The 20024-nt window shown below is 39.9% G+C and overlaps 1 protein-coding gene across 2 annotated transcripts in view; it reads right to left on the bottom strand.

Annotated features, from left to right (window-relative positions):
* Positions 1 to 20024, bottom strand: part of tll1 (tolloid-like 1) — a 51238-nt gene that overhangs the window by 12206 nt on the left and 19008 nt on the right. The window contains exons 2-16 of one of the 2 annotated variants that reach the window (XM_062429134.1): positions 19014 to 19136; positions 18725 to 18834; positions 17418 to 17523; positions 17201 to 17318; positions 15030 to 15208; positions 13141 to 13246; positions 11833 to 11957; positions 10078 to 10193; positions 9706 to 9808; positions 8571 to 8687; positions 7764 to 7909; positions 6253 to 6448; positions 6002 to 6127; positions 4582 to 4742; positions 4296 to 4476 (exon numbers count right to left, since the gene is read on the bottom strand). In XM_062429134.1, the coding sequence (XP_062285118.1) occupies positions 4296 to 4476; positions 4582 to 4742; positions 6002 to 6127; positions 6253 to 6448; positions 7764 to 7909; positions 8571 to 8687; positions 9706 to 9808; positions 10078 to 10193; positions 11833 to 11957; positions 13141 to 13246; positions 15030 to 15208; positions 17201 to 17318; positions 17418 to 17523; positions 18725 to 18834; positions 19014 to 19136 (2013 nt within the window). Of the gene's footprint in view, positions 1 to 4295; positions 4477 to 4581; positions 4743 to 6001; positions 6128 to 6252; positions 6449 to 7763; positions 7910 to 8570; positions 8688 to 9705; positions 9809 to 10077; positions 10194 to 11832; positions 11958 to 13140; positions 13247 to 15029; positions 15209 to 17200; positions 17319 to 17417; positions 17595 to 18724; positions 18835 to 19013; positions 19137 to 20024 lie in introns of both variants that reach the window. The other variant, XM_062429126.1, reaches the window with a different exon arrangement.

The raw sequence follows: 20024 nt of genomic DNA, 5'->3' as shown, positions 1-20024 counted from the left end.
AATTACAGATTGTGAAACATGGTTCAGTGTTCATTTGGGCTTCTGACTGTTGTTTTAAGAGACCACTTGAAATATTGTGAACCTATCCTTTAAAGTATTTATTACATGGCTGAGAGTTGAAGCAAGATGATCAACAACATAGAAGCATCACAGCTTTAAATGCTGTCTGCAGCCCAAATTGTTACCATTCAACACTAAAGATTTATAAAAAGAGAAGTTAGAGGAAAGAGTGTGATACTAACAAAAGTTATTCTTAATAGACGATGAGAGCTCCCAACTACAGATGCTACAAAGGGTTAAGCTAGTTAGTGTGTGTAAGTAGGTGGCTGGACTGTAAAACTGTCTTTGTGCTGCTCCTTCGGGTCATCATGGTTATGATGACTGCTCTGCGGTCAAACTTGAACCTTTGCTCTGAAACTCCTCTGACCGTAACAGCTGTTTTCAGATCAGCTGTACTCTCCTTGGGCCAAACCGCAACTTCTGCAGTATATCAGCCTTCTGTGTTCACACAGCTGACTGCAGGGAAACTATAAAATGTGAGGAGCTTCTGTCTTCACGTTTGGACCCCGTTAAGTCATAAATACGATGGGAAGATACAGGGGACCTACATATTAATTGTAATTTTTTATGATCCACCACCACAGTACATGGGTGGATATGTGGAACATTAAGTTGTCATGGTGACGCCTAAATGTGGACCACCAATTCCCCCTATAAATAAACTGATTAGATTTTGGAGCACTTTGCTCCATAAATTTGCATACTAACAAGGAGGACTGATTTACTTGAAACTATAACAACGCTTTGCTGCTTTCAGCTATAAATTAGTTGTGCTATGTGAGATAAGCTAAAATGACAAATTAACACCTTTATTGGCTTGATTAATTTCCTCATTAGCATAACTGGTTACATTTTGATACAGTAATGGTGAGGATTTAACAGGCTTTTCACTAATCAGCCAAAATCATTCAGTCATGTGTATATTGTACTTAACTAATTGTTTTTCTCTTTTGTTTCTCCTTTAGTAGCTTAAAGGCAGCTAATGTTTATCCCATACCCTCTGACATCAGTATCAGTATATATTTATTTAGAACCAGCTTGTTCCAGCTCTTAATTGAAGCTGTATGATGTTTACACTCAGTAAAACATTCAAACTAAGGATGTTTTTTTATGGCTGCACAATTACCATCCAGTGGATATGTTCCAGATGTTTTGTGTGTCATTTCATACAAATTTCCCTAGATTTAGCCTTACATATTTGATATCTTTGGAAACTTTGCAATCTCAACTAGAATCCAAACAAAGGTTTTGTGGATTTGAATAATGTTTGGCTGAGCAGCATGAGTTTATAATGACCAACCCACTGGCAGGCTGCTGCTTATTAAGGGGGGAACAACTGAGGTGTTTTCTCGCCCCTCACTCATTTTCTCTTTCTCACCCTTTAATTTGTGGCATTTTCTAACCAAACAGCTCCTTCTCAGAGTGGCAGGGTGATGACAAAGCCCTTTTTTGCTGAAGCTGAACGTGTGGATAACAGAGCGGAATACAGGGTGGAAGAGGAAGAAGAGGAGAGGACTGGCTCTGTGTGTATGGGGCTGCCTCAAAATCACAAAAGTGATGGTGTCACGGACAGAAACAGGGAGGTGGAGATGTACAGATGACTGCACAGGAAGACAGGAGTCATAAAGGGAGTGTGTAGTGAGTTTGTGAGTGTGGGCGAGAGACAGATTCCTATAAAGAGATGTGAGATTAGACACAGACGCCGAGTCTCACCTCAACGCAAGAGCTTGTGAATCAAAGTAGATCTGCTTTTAATGAAACCACTAAATCCTCCTCTCTCTTACCCTGTGTGTGTGTGTGTGTGTGTGTGTGTGTATGTGCGTGAGTGCGTGAGTGTGTGTGTCTGATGTGGTATTACGGTGCTATTGTGGGCTCAGTCTCACCCTATCACAGGCTAAGAAGCTTTGCGGTTGATGCTACACAGTGCTCATTGTAGCTTTCTTCGGGTCAAGCACACAATGTCCACACACACACACGTGCACACAATCATGCACACTCACATGGATTAGTAGTGTGTGGGAGGCCGAAGGGACCTCCCTAAAGCTGCTGGCTCCTCGCCAACCAAAAGCTATCCCTGGAAGCTTCTGACAATAGCGGAGCCACTCACACAGCAACATTTAACAAATGCACACACATACACAAATACACACACACACACACATTATCTGTATCTGAGGAAGTAATTTATCTGTGCAACCATGCTCTACTGAGCAGTTTAACTGCGTGTCCCAGGTGTTCTGCAGGTGGTTGAATTTTGACGAGCTCATCCAGTTGACAGCTGTACTCCCCCTGAAGCAGGAAGATGAACCTAAATGCTAAATTGAAGTTACTTTTGACCTTTTAGTTACTGTTAAAGTTAGCGTAAGAAAAGAGAAATCTAGATCTTTTCTTCAGCTTCCCAGAATTGTTATTATGCAGTGTTAACATCCAACAAATTCATCCCTGCAACAGCGAGGAGGGGATATTTGTTGTGTTTTTTTTACTAGGGAATCATAGCTGTGTCCCATTTTCATACTACATGCTAACCCCTGAGTGTTTCTGTTTATGGTGTGGTCACAGTGAGAAACTAAGAAAATGAAATGTACTCAAAGATAAAAAGGATGATTTCTGAAGTTGCTGATTTTTTTAGAGTTGTTGTTAATGGACACTATTGTCCCAAATTGCACTGCACATAGAAATGAAGGAGTTACCCACAGCTTGAAAGCAGTGTTTATGATGACAATGCAGACAATAAAAAAAATATTACATTCTGCAAATTAAAAAAAAAACACTTTTAAATTTGAAACTGGCTGTAGCTTCCCAAATTCTCAGTTTAATTGACATGTATTGGTGCACATCATATATTATTATTTTTTACTGTAAAAGATTATAGTTAATCTATTTCCAACTGCTATAAAACAAGTAAATAAATGAGGATATTTTAAGATCACAATGTGGAAAATGTAGGCAAAATAACATATAAAATCAAGCTGATGTGAGAACAAACTCTTCATGTGTGTAAAACAAAAGCTTGTGACAAATTTTTGTTACACTTTAATTACAACTTGCTCAGAATCATAAATTTGGATAACAGAAATAACATAATCATTCTACTGAAAAGTCAATAAATGTTAAATACTGAATGATTGTCCAGCTTGTGTGTACTGTAGTATGGACTTGGGACAGAGCACATGATTCCTTCAAGAGGAGAATGGATAATGAAATGATCCACACCGTTAAAACAGGATCCATCCATTTCTCCATATCACACACTAGACCAAAAGCCAATCAGAGATGCCGATTGAGAGGTCATGTTACCTCTGACCTGGGATGAGATTGCCAGCTTGTTGTTGGTGCGGCCACGAGTGGAAGAGCGGCCGCGCTTTATGTCCTGGCATGACTCAAACACAAACATACGTTCTTGACACAGTGCCAGCCTGTCTGAGGGAGAGAGGGCAGAGCGCAGGAGGCTCAGCACACAAAGCATGACAGACACAGCACATGTACACACACAGGAAAACAACAACTGCATGTAAATACTTGCACAAATGCAAGCAACACACTAACACACAGCAGAGGAGGGCAGAGGACACTTTCTACTCCTTCAGGGCTGTATTGTTAAAGCTAACACAACTTAAATTCAACAATGTGAAATATTCAGCCCACTCTCTCAGGAATTATACTGTGATTGCACCAATCTGCAGCACGCCCTTCACCATCAGTGCTTTGAGTGTTTATTCAGGACATAGTGTGATATTCATGTTGGCACTCACATTTTTTAAAATTCCAGTTTAAAATTTTAACATAATATTGTCAAAAAATTTACAAAATGTTTGCATTGGGAGGTTTTGTAGAATCTGAAATGTGGCATGCAGGTGATGTACTTAAGCACTACAAACTGATTCTCCCATTAAAACTAATTAAAGATGCTGTGGCTGAATGTTTAACACCACCAAAGCACTGAGAAAACTACTATAACAATCATTTCTCCTGCATATGCATCTCATATTGAGAGTAGCAAACAAAATGTGTTTATTGGGTATCAAACACTCAAAATACAGACAGTCTGCTGGTTATGTCATTTAAATTGGATTCCAGTGGTGACCCATTCTCAAAACCACAGCTGCACCATAATCTACTTATCCCCTGTTCATCTGTTTGTTCAGTGTGTTCCAAAAACTCACATTTTGAGAAAGATACAGCTTGATACACCGCTCAGCCCACCCCTGACAAACACACACGCGCGTGCGTCTTACCTGAGAAGAAGTGAGCCTTGAAGCCTTTCTTGGAGACCGTATTGTCAGACTTGAACTCAATCCTCATATTGTTGTATTGAGAGGTGATGACTTCAGGGACCTCTGTGCCGCAGTATTTACCATGCAGCTTAGAGTCGGGTGACAGGCCGCTGCGCACCTCCACATAGTCGTATTTACACACCTAAAAACACAAATAAAGCTCTTATAACACACATCCACAAAATGGCTACTATGTCTAGCAACTTTCTCTTGCTCTAATTAACACAAAACACGCAGACGCACTCACCTCGTTGCCCTCCAGCTCGAAAGCCTCAAACTGCATTGAGATGCGGTACTGAGTGGGAGCGACTACCTGCCACACACAGTTCTTGTTGGGTGGATACTCTTTAGGCCAGCCAGGAGTGCTGATGGTCCCGTTGAGCTTTGAGAGAAGACCGCCACAGGCCGCTGTAAACACCCAAATACAAACAAATCAGACGTACACACAAACGCTTAGGGGGAAATATAATTCAGTACATGGTTACATGTTTACATATTTTATTAGTTTTATGTTTTATAGAACTGCAAGGAAAAGAGAGAATTTTTTCCCCGTGTTTTGTGTCACATTAAGGAGTGGGATTTCCCTAACTCTTCCAAAACCCACTGAGCAGTTGTTGGTGAGTGTGAATCTGGTCAATGCTTAAATCAGTTGGGGGGTTTTTACGGTTTAAATTTCAAATTCAGCATTTTTAATATTTTCCCTGCCTGTCAAGTCCACAAAACTCATAAGTGAATAGAGTTTTCATGCTTGAGGATTTTACTGCCACATTTTTGATGAAGACCACAGCTGCGTATTTTTAATGTGTAATTTTAGTCAGGAGGGTTGTATTTCTGATGTGATGACATTAATTGTGGAATGTGGAAGATAAACAGGTCTGTTGTCGACTGCTGCCTCTGCTTCTACTGACGGTAGCAGGAATATCTGTCACAGAACCACAAATCTCAAAGGAAATGTGAAAAGCCTTTGCTAATGTTTGTGGGGGGATGTTGGTAATTCATGCCTGCTCACCATGCCCTGTGATTTCCCCTGACCCAATTAATCCAAAACCTCAGCGGTGTTAAAACTCATATTTTGAACCATATTCATTATTGTTGAGCATGAACTTGTTTAAGTCTCTCCCTAGTGTGACTGTTTTGAGTTGGGCATTGTAAACATCCTTACAAAAATTTGGCAAAATGTCAATGTAATTATATTTATGGACTTTTTTAGAAGAGAAAATCCACTTTCTGCACAATTTTCCCACACACTGATTCAGTGGGGATGTCAAAAGCTCTTCAAGGATATATAGCAAAACCACGATTTGGATATTTTACTAGCATAGCTTTTTCTCTCTCTCTCTCTCTCTCTCTGCTTCAGAAGTGGTTTATTCAGTCGTTTCAGTATGTGGGTCATTACGGGTAGTTAATCTATTTTGTGGGATTAAAGGACCTTTGCAGCATGTGTGGCATTGGAACAACAGCAATGTGGCTTTGCGTCAGAAAGATGTTTTTTCCTGTTGATGGAGGCTGTTAGGATGTTTTTTTCTGAGTTGAGACTCATATCCTACAGAAACACACAGCGTCATACAAAAGAATGCACATACAAACACAAATTCAGCATTCATGACACACACACACACACACACACACACACACACACACACACACACACACACACACACAGTTACCTTCACAGCTCTTCTTGTCAGGGGCTAGTTCATAGCCTGGATCACAGGCACACTTGAAGCTGCCGAGAGTGTTTACACACCTCTGTTCACATCCACCATTGTCTGGCTTGGCACACTCATCCTCCTCTGAAAAACACAAACGTCAGAGCCCGTTTTCAGACATTTAAAGAATGCTATGGCTTAAAAGTCAAGTGAGAAAATACACTTAGTTGAACACACACACACATAGTTTTTCTCAGTCATACACACACCTTTGAAAAAGTTAGCAGCAAAGCCGGCCTTGTTAACAGTCCCGTCGGAGACAAACTTCATCCAGAGTGTGTGTGAGGTAGAGCGCACATCCTCGGGTTTGTCGTAGCCACAGAATCGGCCAATCAGGGGGCTTGTCTCCAGAGGGCCATCTCGAACTTCCAGGTAGTCATACGCACAGCTGTCATGTCTCTCAATCTACACAAAAATTGAGGTGTGTAAGCAGAAACACAGTTAGATTCAAAACTCAACATCTTCACTTCACATTGCTGTCACAGGTTAGTTGTTAGTCACTGGTAAAATGTTAAATACAGCTTTAAATTTCTTCTTTCTTTGGAGATTTTTTGCTTCGTCAACAGTCTAAAATCCAGAGACATTCAACTTATTATCACAGGAGACACAGACACAGAAGAAAACCAGCAAATATTCTCATTTGAGATGCTAAAACTAGAAAATCTTCTACTTGTTCTATCTGAATAATAAATTATCAAAATAGTTGCAGATTATATTTCAGTCAACTAATTGAAGTACTGACACATTGTTTGAGCTCTTGATTGGCCAAAATTACTAAGTGAAGGCCCAGGTTGTAAACAATCTTTCTTTAACACAATCAGTGAGCCTGCAGCATCCGACACTGACAGGATCTCACAGACTGAACTGCTACAGATTGAGAAAAATTCAGCTACTGTAGACATTTCTGTGAGTTCTATAGTTTATTTATTTATTTTCTAATTCAACTCATTGGTGTTACTGTCACAGCTGTGACTTTTACCGTGGTGCATTCATCAGTGATAAACTGATGAACCAACTATGAACCAAATTCCATCAAGTAATTTGCTCACATTTTGCTTTTTTTTTTTTGCTTTTTTTTTTGTTAAACAGAAGAAGTCTCAAACACATAAAATGAAAAGGGAAATAGACAAGACAGGCTCAGACACAAACAGCAGGCACAGCATTAAGCCAATTTCCACAAACAATTATGTTGTTGACTAAGACTAAGCACACAGTGTGGTTACAGACATTTAACTGTACCCTCTGGCACAGCTTGATAGAATAGAATAGAATAGAATAGAATAGAACACAACACAACACAACACAACACAACACAACACAACACAACACAACACAACACAACACAACACAACACAACACAACAGAACGGAATAGAATAGAATAGAATAGAATAGAAAGTGTCTGAGACCAATGCAACAGGCTCTGTGTGAAAAGGCAACTTTTGACCTAGCGCGTGTAAAGTCAGTGTGGGAACAGATTGAGTCATTTAGCACACTGACATTTTTATTGCGTAAAAACTACAACACCAGTCCTCAGCTGCCTGCTCTGTGTCTCTGTACACTCACCCACACACATTCACCACCTTTCTTAACTTCCTTGCTGCTATAAATGCGTGAAATTTGACCCAGACATTCTTAAGTGTGCACACACACGGACAAGGAGATGGAAAAACAACTCTCTCACACACACACCACACAAACAAACACAGAGAAGGAATCACCTCAAAGGCCTGGAAGCTGAGCCCGACGTTGTATCCCTCAGATACAGTGATCCTCCACACACACTCTTTGGAGGGTCTGTAGTCATCGGGATAGTTGGGAGACTGAATCTGCCCAGAGTCCTTCGTGATCTCCCCTCCACAGATCGCTGCACATGAGAGAGAGAAAGTGGGTGAAAAACAGGATGGATTAGCATCGATTGCACTAACCAACACCACCTGAAACTTGTGTATTAAGGCTGAATGCCGGGAATTGAGATCCCATGATTTCTCAGTATTTCTTGCCAAAATCTGCTCCCCTTTCCTGGGAAAAATACCTGCAGGATGTTTGGCACGTGTTTGCCTGTCTATTGAAAACAAAGACGCCTCCTCAAAACTTCATTAACACTACCAAGTAACTGTTGTAACAAAGAAGATGCCCTCAGGATTGAGGGCATCTTCAACAACTTTGTTGTTTCAAGCAAAAAATCTGATGATTGATGCGTTTTTTTCTCTGCAATCTACCTATTGTCTGCTTTTTTGTATACAACCACATAAACTATTAAATATAGAAGAAAAACATCCCAAAATTTAAATGAACATCATATTAAATACATTTCATGCAATTGTTCGTTCTTTAAGTTATGATTTTTAAATCATGGGAAACCCTTCAACCCTAATTTGTAACATCTTCTCACAAAAGATACTATCAGACATCAAATTTGAATCCAGCCCTCATGTAAAGAGGGTTTACGATCTGTGTATTTTTATATATTTGTGTATTTATTTATTTGTTTGAATATTTGTTTGCTTTTGATGTAGAAAAGTTACCTTCATAAATGGCAGCAAACCCTTTTCCCACCCAGTTGCTGCTGCTACGAAACTCAATCCACATTCTGCTGTCAGTAGAGATCAAGACATCAGGAACTTTATCTCCACAAAACCTGCCTGTAGAACACAAACACACAGACCTTGTTAAGAAAGTGTGAAAAGTAAACTATGCACTGTAATGTGAAGTATTTCAAAAAATTGAAACATGACAACACTTGAGCGTTCGTCCTGTGGAGAGTCTGAATTCAGGATGATAACCGCCCTGCATTAGAAAATACAGCCTCCTCATTCAGTTCAATAAGACTACAGTCTTGGCAAAGCTGCAGTGCTGAAGACCACAGAAGACTGACTAAAATATGCAGGGTTATTGGCAAAAAAGTTGATTGTGGTTGATGTTTTGCTGCAGTGCAATGCAATGACATGTAAACACATGTAAGCAACTAGATATCATGTTTCAAGATGGCACCCCCCTCATTCCAAATAGAACGGATCACCAGATACATAAAGAATGCTGGAAATGTGTTCAGAATTCCCCTAAATTCTTATAACACAAAGAGATATTTCAGGGTGTTTGCAATGCTCAGAAAATCATTTCACAGCTGTATCTTTGGGCAGTTTGTGCATCACCTGCCCTGTAATACTGACTGTGGTCACTACATCAAAATCACCTCATAGTCCTGATCCTGGGGTTTGTTCAAGATAGGTGAAGAAATGATTACGGTCATCATAACTGTTCAGAGTTGTATGTCCTGCCTCAAAGAAGCGTAAACAGCTGTGCAGCATCGTAGCCTCTTATTATCCATCAAACTGGACTTACTGGCCTCCTGGAAGTGACCTAGGAGTTAAGAATGCTGACCATGGGCAAAAAATTCTCACTCACCAACCCAAAAAGTAATTTTTCTGGGTTGCATTTAATTGTCTCACCTGTATCTGTACCAACACACTTAATATCAGTGCAGCCCCTTGTGTTTCTTTTTTAGATAGCACTACTGTCAGTATGAATGCTGCCTTACATTCAGGCCAGTCTTCATCATTAAGGTGATTACAGTATGTGAAGCCGAATAAAATAGTTGATGATGAAAAACAGTAGCTCGCCCATCACCTAAGCCCTTGGCCGTCTGTCTCTGGCTCTTACCAAGCAGTGGAGCTTTCCTCCAGTATCCATCCCGAACCTCAATGTAGTCATACCAACACAGACTGCTTTTATATAGATCCATGGTGGTGAAGTTGAGAACAATCTGGAGAAATGAAAAAAACAAGAAAGAAAGATATTTAATACTGATATTTGCACTTCAGAGGCCGGACAAGAGGAGGCAGAACAGAGGAATAGGGTGGTACCTGTAGTGTTAGGACTTAATCAATATAGTCATTCTGTCAGCAGTCTCTTATTGATGCTACTGTGTGTGTGTGTGTGTGTGTGTGTGTGTGTAGGTGCGTGTATGTGTGTGTGTGTGTGTGTGTGTGTGTGTGTGTGTGTGTAGGTGTGTGTGTGTGACTGTGTGCGCACCTTTTCTCCAGGTGTAACAGATATTCTCCAGACACAATGTGTGTATGAAGGGTATCCGTTGGGGTAACCAGGAGACGAGAAGTTGCCCGTTGACTCTTGGAGTGTCTCTCCACATGCTGCAACACACACACGCACACGCACACGCACACACACACACACACACACACACACACGCACACGCACACACACACACGCACACACACACACACACACACACACACACACACACAGATGGAGTTACATATTTGTGGTAAGTCATGCTGTTGTGCTTAATCCTTTCAGATGAGTGCTGATACTTATGATTGGTACATTACTAAAATAAACATGGCTCTCATATCTATTATTATTCTCAATCTGTACAAAATTCATCTTTTTACTGCCAATTTACCAAAATAAATATACTACAGACATTTTGTCAAAACTGCCTCACGCACTGTGTTTTTGTGCCTGAGTTTATGTCCATTATATCTTATCTGTCCATATGGAAACTGTTAGAACTGCGTTTCTGATTCGGAAAACAGTAAAGGAATTAAAATTACTCTCCCAAACAAACTCATGTTTCATGTTGCTTTTGGCCTGTTTCAGTTTTGCTTGTGGGAGGCTACAGTGTGCGCATTTGTATTCCTTTGTGTATGAATGTGCATGTGAGGTCTGACCACAGTCATTAAGCCCCATCACCATTTAGCAGAATTAAAACATTGCCCTGTAGAAGAGTCATTTACTGTAAGTGAACTGGAGTGACAGATGTTTAATTCATAATAAAGACAAATAATACAAAAATAACCCTAACCATTACATCTGGATGGATATTCATATAAAAAAACAAAGAAAATATCAGACTATATTGCTCTCTATATCCCTCATTCTGAGTTTAATGCTGTCACTCCCCCTCAAAAGGAGGTTAGCCAAATGTGCCCCTCCTATCCCATCATGCATGCTGTTTTCCCCCCACAATGCCCTGGGGCTCTGTTCATCTGTCAGTGAATATGGTATCACTCAAATGTGACCTTATAAGGTTGATGTTGTATCTATTTCCAGCTGGGACATGCTAACACACACTCACTCTCTCATCCCAGTATCAAAAAAGGCTTTTTATAAATTACATATATAATTTAACTTATTTATGTGAATCATTTGTCTAAACACAGAGAAGTAAAAACGTAAAATAAAAATATTCTACATATACAGTATTTTTTTTAAGTTTAAGATGAATGATAGAAAACAAAAACCAAACAATGAATAACAATATTCAAAAGATTTATTGTGAGAGGATTGTGACACAACTTGTAAATATTTTTGTTGAACATGTTTGTTTCATTCATTTCATCATACGCACATGATGACCTAAAGTGTGAACTCCTCATGGGGTGTGAGTGAGTGTGGGTGGGCCAAACAGAGATGGCAACATTTGAGATTGTAAACCTTTGCAACATGACTGCAGAGCTCAGTCTGAGAGCAGATCCAGATCACGTCAGAGCAGCTCACCAGGGACCAGAGGGACGCCAGAGCAGCAGGGGTGTGTGCAAGAAATGACAGAAAAACTGTGTATGATGTGTATGTGTTTAGCCCCGAAAAAAAAACAGAGGGAAGCGTCACATGGAAAAACAGATTACTTAACCTGACCTCTTGTGCCTTTGAGACTAAAGAGGCGGGCCAATTTTACGCCAGTGATACACAGGCATCATCTTTTTATTCTTCCTTAGCTACACACATGCACATGTACACATTGTGGTCTCATAGTAAATATATCAGTACCTGGACATCTATACAGCTTCCTTGCCTGTGCAATGTCTCCTTTACTGAGTCTGGTCCGCTGGCCAATAGCAGGCCGGACCCCGTTTTCATCTCTGGATGGAAGGATGGTGTCAAGGAACATCCCCCTTTAGAGTGAACAAAAGAGAGAGTTACCGAACACATCCTGTTTGATTCCAGAGATATTCAATTCAAAAATTACAACACGCATGCATTCATTTCCAAAACAGTATAATATAACTTCCTAAGTTCAAAGAACAATCAGTATTTTCCAAAAACAATGACCTCCATGCAAATAGATTTCCCCACAAATTGTTGTATTTTTAAAAAGTTTCCTCTTATCAGTAAATTAGAGCTGAATGGGGAATAGGAGAGGTTATAGGAGTGGATATGGCAAAGATTTAAAAGCATCCTCACTCACGGAAAGCATATTAGGTTAACCCCTGACCGCTCTCACTGCCAAACAAAAACTGGCTGATTTCAGACGTTGGGGATATCATAAAATAAGAAGGAAAACTTTTCATCTGTACTGGTAAGTGCCCATTTTCAATTTCTGTGTGCAGTCTTGGACTGCTATAAATGCTAACATAATCTAATTTAAATAGATCATCTAAGCCAGTGGTTTCCAACCTGGGGGTCAAGACTTCCACAAGGGGGTTGAAGGATACATCTGGTGGGTCATGAGATGATTGAAAATTTAAAAATATATATATATATTCAGATTTTCCTCAAATGTTAGCCTTTTTATTATTTATTGCATCATGTTACTTCTGCGGATGACAAAAAAAGTATTTAAATAACATTTCGTTGAACTGGTGACAACGGGAAAAACATATCCAACTGGTGACTGGTGTCACAATTAGACAATGGTTTGTTTTAAACGGTGACCTACAGTGAAAACCAGTTAGTCCGATTTTTTTTTTGCTGTATTCCAGTTACGAATTATAATATTATGCGGTTTATACACCTCTGAACTGCAACACATTCTGTATGCACTAAAAATGTTGAGTATACTGTAAACACCCAAGATCTAGAAAATCCAACATGAGTTGTGTTCTTTCTATATTCACTTTGTCATTTTGCACCAAGCCTTTACTTGCACTGGGTATCTGCTCCACCCCACATGAATAAATCACAACATACAGAATCATTCAAAAAACGATCAAAGTAGGTCACTGTTTCACACAATTACAGAGCACACTTCGGCACACTTCAAGGTTGAGAAAGACCAGTTTCAGCCGATCAAGGATCTGATCTGTTTTGTAAATTCAAAAGCAAAGTCCCACAGATATGATGTTGGCCGCTGTTTACCGTGAGAAGGTGTTCCTGGCATAGTGCATGATGCTATCAAAATCATATGGCTCCCCAAGAGAGTTGACCTCCCCTGGCTCCATCTTCAGAAAGTTATACTCCTGGCCTGGGAACCATGCAATGAACAAATGCGCGCGCACAAAAACACACACACACACACACACACACACATTTGCACACATGCAGAGACAGCAGCATTAGAAGGTTCAGTTTTATCACACAGCAACAAAATTAATGTAATATTACCAGTTTTACTACAGCTTTTGCGCCTGTTTTTTAGGCACAGATGTGATGTATTCTACACCAAACACATGCTGTTTATTTGTCAAATGGACACAAAAGGCTGGTGGTGCTCCCCTCTCCTCATTACATGTGCATTTAGGGGAGGATTGCACAAATAATAAGATGTTAACAGGAGTTGTGGGTACGATACTCAGACTCTGAAAACCAGGTGTAAACATAACACAGATTAGCTGTACACGAACTGCAAGGAAGGTAGTAGTGGGGTAGAGAAACGGCCATTAAATATGGGCTTATATATAACTAAAACCTGATTATATGAAAGTTAGTAATGAGCAGTATTCCCTCTAATGCAAACTTTTGTTTTTCATGTGTTCATCAAATGTTTGTCAAAGCAATTTTTTACTGGGTCATATTTGTGCATAAATGAAAAATGAATTGGTAAGGATTATTCATAGACATTAAATAATGGAAATTATGTAAATGCGCTGTGTTTCGAAAAACTCATCCGAATAATTAACTTTTTTACTGATTGATGGATTGAGATGACATGAGTACATTTTCTGGATGATATTGTGAAAAGATGTGTACTGGTTGTATGGCTACCAACATTAAAATTATTGTACTTTTGTGTATTTAAAAAGTGATTGATTGTGAAGTTTTTCTTATTCGTAGTGATTTATTGCTCACATGATGAATCTGTGAAATATATACTTGAGGGAAAACAAAAGCAGCCTCAGACACCGCCCTGATGAAGAAAATTTGGTGAATAAAACACTTTACTGTGTACTGAGTTGTGCAACGTGTTTTCATTTTGATGGACTTTCATCAAACCTGACCATCAGGGAACTATAATATATTTTCTTTTCTTTTTGTTGAGGTATTTCAGTGTGTGTTTGGATGCATTTAACTCATGATTAACATCCATATCAACACCGTCTCTGCCTCCACCTGCTCCATTCTGAGCCTCTGCTGCTCCATCTCTCTCTCCACCAGCTGTGGTGGTTTATGAATATTTATATATTTGATTTGTCTTATGATATCACTTTATCTTTATTTATTTCCTTTCTAATGTATTAATAATTATAATATACTGCAGTTTGATGAGTAATAGCATATTTTGACCAACATTGAGAGTTTTTCTCATTAAATGTTTTAAACATTAAATGATTTGTATTTAAAATCTAATTTGTGCAATGCCATTTTCATAGTAAATCTGGCCCTCAGCACATTTAAAATACATACATAAACGTATTATAAGCTTTAATAGGTTAGGGATTTGATTTATTCACACACCACTCTGAAGCCTGGCGGAGTGGTGTAGTAAAGAGCTCTGATGTATTTCTAAATAAAAACATGGGTCAGTTCTGATACACTGGTAAGTCATTTGATTTAACATCCGTCAGACTGTGAATGCCTCGCGGTGCAGAGGAGCGTGTGGGAGGAAACACACTGACAGTCTGAGGGTCTAGGTGACTTCACAGTCACTACAAGCAGCATTCACACTCACACATAGCAGTGCATGAGTGTGAATATGAAAACGGGTACACAAGTTGTCAGTAAACGTCCTCACTTGCCTCCAGCTAGAAAACCCCCCCCTGAATGATCCTAAACAGAGACCCAGGTGCATCCTTGGTAATGATCCTCACCTGGTTGGATGTTATCCCGGATGATGGTCACATGATCATCACGATCAGGCCGCGTGTGTTCATGCCAGAAGCCAATGACGTGGCCCAGTTCATGCACCACGATGCCAAACTTGTCACAGTTCTTGCCTATGGAGATAGCCTGGGGACCGTTGCCACGACGACCCACATAGGAACAACACCTAATAAGGATTAGTAGGAAGTTGATAGCAGGGAGATAGGCGGACGATATTTACTACACATTTGGTAGTGGAAAGAGCATAAGTAGTGCTTTATGAACACAAATACACACACACACACACACACACACACACACACACATATACATACAAACACACACAATATGCACACATACAAATACACTTAGTCCTTTCAGGATTTCCTGCCCTGTACTACATCCAGCAGAGGAAAAGAGCCAGGATTTATTTACATACAACACTCCGATAAGGCTGAAGTTTCATAATCCAAAGTGAATAAGCTGTGAGAATTCACATATTGCCGCTCATAGAACACACACACACACACACACACACACACACACACACACACACACACACACACACACACACACACACACACACACACACACACACACACACACACACACACACACACTCATTCTCTTTTTCTGGGTAGCTGAGACATCCGTGCCAGGCTAACAAATCTGATTAAAGTTATCCAGCGAGCTGATTGCAGGAGAAGGATCAGGAGTCACTGGAGTAGATAGAGTCTTTTCTTGTGGCAAATGCAGCTTGATCAGAGAAACTATTTCACACATACAACAGGTGCCAAAAAATGTTCTTTGGTTTTTGTTATAAGCCATCAGTCCTTTCTTGGTTTTCTTCTTTCTCTGTCTCTCTTTCTGTCACACACATCCAAGCAACGGGGTATTTATACATCAGATTAAAGTGTCTCTAATCTCTGATGCAGCCAACCTATCACAGAACACGAGACAACTGGCATCATCAGTTAACACACAGATCTTCAGCTCTTCCAAATGCCCGCAAGTATTAACATCATTAATCCCATCGTTGTGAACTGTAGTGTGAGTATCACTGCTCAATTCACATAATATATGATAGATAGATAGATAGATAGATAGATAGATAGATAGATAGATAGATAGATAGATAGATAGATAGATAGATAGATAGATAGATAGATAGATAGATAGATAGATAGATAGATAGATAGATAGATAGATAGATAGATAGATAGATAGATAGATAGATAGATAGATTGATTGATTGATAGAGCAAATCAGCTATTTCTGATCATTAGACACTTTTATATTGGTGTACTGTTAGAAATCCTTTGAAAGCAGAAAGGTAAAGGTTTCAAATGTATGTTGTGCCTTGCATTGTACCTGGATTATTTTTACAAAAAGGTGTTTTTAGTGCACTACAATAACCAAAAAGCCTATTAACAATCTATCAATAAATTAATTACATGTTTGTTTTCATGTGACTCTTAATATCATAGTGTTTGTGTCCTATTAGCAGGACAGTGGACAGTAAAAAGTTATTTCTTCTGGCAAAATATAAGTTCCCAGAGCCCAAGGTGACTTCTTCTTCTTCTTTTAATTTGTTGTTTGGTTAACATCCAACAGTTCTGACAATCCTTTCACATTTGCTCAAAAAAGTAGCAAAAGTTCTGATTTTGGAAGCTGAAAATAGTGATTATCTGGCAACTTTGGCATGATAAACGAGTTAAACGATTGATCAGTTAGTTAATGTTGTGCTGATATATGCTACAATTCCACAGATACAGCTAGATTTCCTACTCTTTCAACCATGTGCACAACAATGGCTTGGAGAGCTAAACCCAAACGTCCTTATCTCAGCCACTCTAAAACCTTCGAACTCACTACCAGTCGGTGAAGTGCCACCACTGTACAAACACACTCTGACCCCACCGTGCTGCCACTCTGCAGAACAATGCACTTCTGCAGAGTATGAACAAAAAAACTGCACGAACATACAAACACTTAGACGGAGCAGTGTGATTGGTGGGATGGGGAAACAGGAGCAGGACAGGAAGGAAAGTAGAGCCATTGTTGAGTGACCGTATCGTCTCTCGCTGTGACAAGGTCACTACTGAACTCTAGGTATACACACACACACACATACACATACGAACACACACACACACACAAAGAGATCTTCCAAACTCACCCGCAGGGTCGGTAGGTGAACACAATGTAGCTTTCCTCGTCTGTCTTCTCAATGAAAGTTACGCATGTCTGTTTCTCCCAGTGACGCATTGCCTGCTTAAACATGGCCCTCTGACTACCTGAAACACACACATTTTACATCCTACTTTTACACAATCACACGTCGGTGTGTACTTTATTGTAAGCAGTACGGGCAGCGGTCCAGTGGAGTTGCTTACCAGTGAAGTTTCCTCCTATGACGTAGGGAATGACTCCTCCAGGCCATATCCTCTCAGCTCGGGATGTGGCCGCTCGGGGAATACGGATCTTTGCTACGTTCCCAGTCTTCCCACCTTTACCAGTTTGGCTCGGCTTGGGAATGTCAGCTCCCTTACTGAAGTTCTTAGGGAGATAATCTATCAAAGTGAGGAGAGAGAAACCACAGTCTAATCTATCTTGATCAGGCTGTGTGTGTGTGTGTGTGTGTGTGTGTGTGTGTGTGTGTGTGTGTGTGTGTGTGTGTGTGTGTGTGTGTGTGTGTGTGTGTGTGTGTGTGTGTGTGTGTGTGTTTGAACAGAGTAAATTACTGGGCTGTTATTATAAATATCAGTTCATAAATGTGCTCAGAGACTATTGGATTACTCTACTTATTATACTTGACATTCCAGAGTTTCTTCTCAGATTAGACAGTAATAAAACTCACACATAAATAGCTCTGGCAGAGCAATATACGCTTTTATTAAATATTTGATTGAAAAGTTCATTACGTATACTTGATAAGTTGAATTGCATTAAGAAGTGGCAACTCAAACATTCTGCAGCTCTGGATCTGATTCGGCTTCAGTAGCACAACTTCACCAGCTGTAACTAACATCACTTGTGGTACTGAAAACAACTTCATTACAATACTGACACATTTGAAACAGGGTGCTTTGGAGATGTCTCACTTTGTGATAAAATGATGCCTGACAGGACCAGTGGTATGTGGTATGTGGTTTATTATAAATAGCAATTTGCAAATACTAGCTTTATTTTTAGTTTTACCATTTTTATAACAAGTTGGAACTACATGAGGACGCTATGATATGAACGTTTTTACACTGGCAGCAGCTGGATAACTGCTGGATAAGTGTTTTAGCTGAATTTAAAAGCTGATACTTTGCTTCTGTTTTTCCACAATACTTTGAACATGCCTTCAAACAATTACCTTCAACTCCAAAGGCCATAGTGTCTGCCACTGTTACCAATACATACTCACTAACCAATCAAGTGTGCAAAGAGTTGGGTTTGAATTCCTATGGAAGCTCAGTAGACTACTACTATGATGTTTCCAAGTTGCTCAGACAGATCAGTGGAATCTAATCAAAGCATCAAATCTTTGCAGAAAAGTACATTTTTATACATTGCTGAAATGAATGGAAACCAATGACTTCCTGAAAGAACCATAAAAATATACTATATATTATGGCATAATGCATATTTTAATATAAGTGGCTACAATATGCAAAACCACCAGTATGGTCCTTTAAACAATGTATTTATTAACAAATATCAGAGTGGTGGTGAGGTCCTTACCGAAACCAAATCTACGTATTCTTTCCAGCAGTAGATATAGCGATCCTCTCTTTTTTGCGACTTCGTGTTCCTCCAGGCCACCTGACATACATGAAAGCCAAGAATCAACACACAAACAATGCACCGTAAATCCTGATATCCTCAGGTGGCCTCTGTCTAGTTCCTTACTACTCAAGCAGCTTCACTCTGCAGCTGAGAAGAGATGAAACGTGAGAGAGCATTACATGGTGGTTATGGAGTGAGATGCTGAGTTCACTCACCAGATGTGTGCCCCTGTCGGGAATGTGTGTGCATGTGTGTGTGCTGCGTCAGGTCTATCGTCCTGTCAATCTGGAACATGCGCAGGTCTTCTTCGTCTAAAGCGATGTCGCCCCAGAAAACAGCTGCAAGTAAGAAAAACGATTCTCAGTTATCATCATTGTGAGCTGATAAAACAATCTCAACTCAAAGTTCACTTACTCACTTAGGCTGGAGTTTTTGACCAAACCGAAATGTGTTTATCCAAAAGTTTATCAAAAAGGTGAAACATCTTCACACCTTCCCCCAGTCCCTCACCAATCAGTGGGTGAGTGGCATTACATAGAGTGGCACAGACATATAAACTCACATATATATTGAATATAAACACACACACACACACACACACACACACACACACACACACACACACACAAACACACACACACACACACACACACACGTACAGTTTCTTTAATTAAAAATTTAAAAAACTTGTGTCTAGTTCTCTTTTGAGTCAATGTTCTCTCATGGTTGATTGTTTCGCCTCTGGACCACTGGACCTTAACAAAACCAAATCAAGGCAACCAGGTCTTTTTCATAATGATGTCCTGTTTTTAAGGCTGTTCAGGCTTAGATTCAGTTGTTTCCAACTTCAGTTCAGGTACAAACTGTGCGACTTGCTAAGACCTCCGGTGCAAAGCTGTAAGAGCATCTCATTAAGGAAATACAATGTGCACTTGTTGTGCGGGCAGTAGGTTAGATGTCACACCAGTACAGTCATGGTGTAACGGCACGTTTCACTCACCAGGAAGTTGCTCAAGTGTTTTTTTGTACTCTGTTTATGGATTGTCTGTGTTGTAGCAACACCGTCATACCACATAACAGAGTCATTATAGTTTCACTCACTCTAATCACGCATCTGAAACTCCACCCGATGAAGTAGAAACTTGTGTTTGATATCAGAGAGAACACCTTTCACTCTCTCTAGCACACACACACACACACACACACACACGCACGCGCACACACAC

This window comes from Scomber scombrus, chromosome 2 (genome assembly GCF_963691925.1).
Source record: "Scomber scombrus chromosome 2, fScoSco1.1, whole genome shotgun sequence".
Lineage (NCBI taxonomy): Eukaryota > Metazoa > Chordata > Actinopteri > Scombriformes > Scombridae > Scomber > Scomber scombrus.
This window is presented reverse-complemented; position numbering and strand designations above follow the sequence as displayed.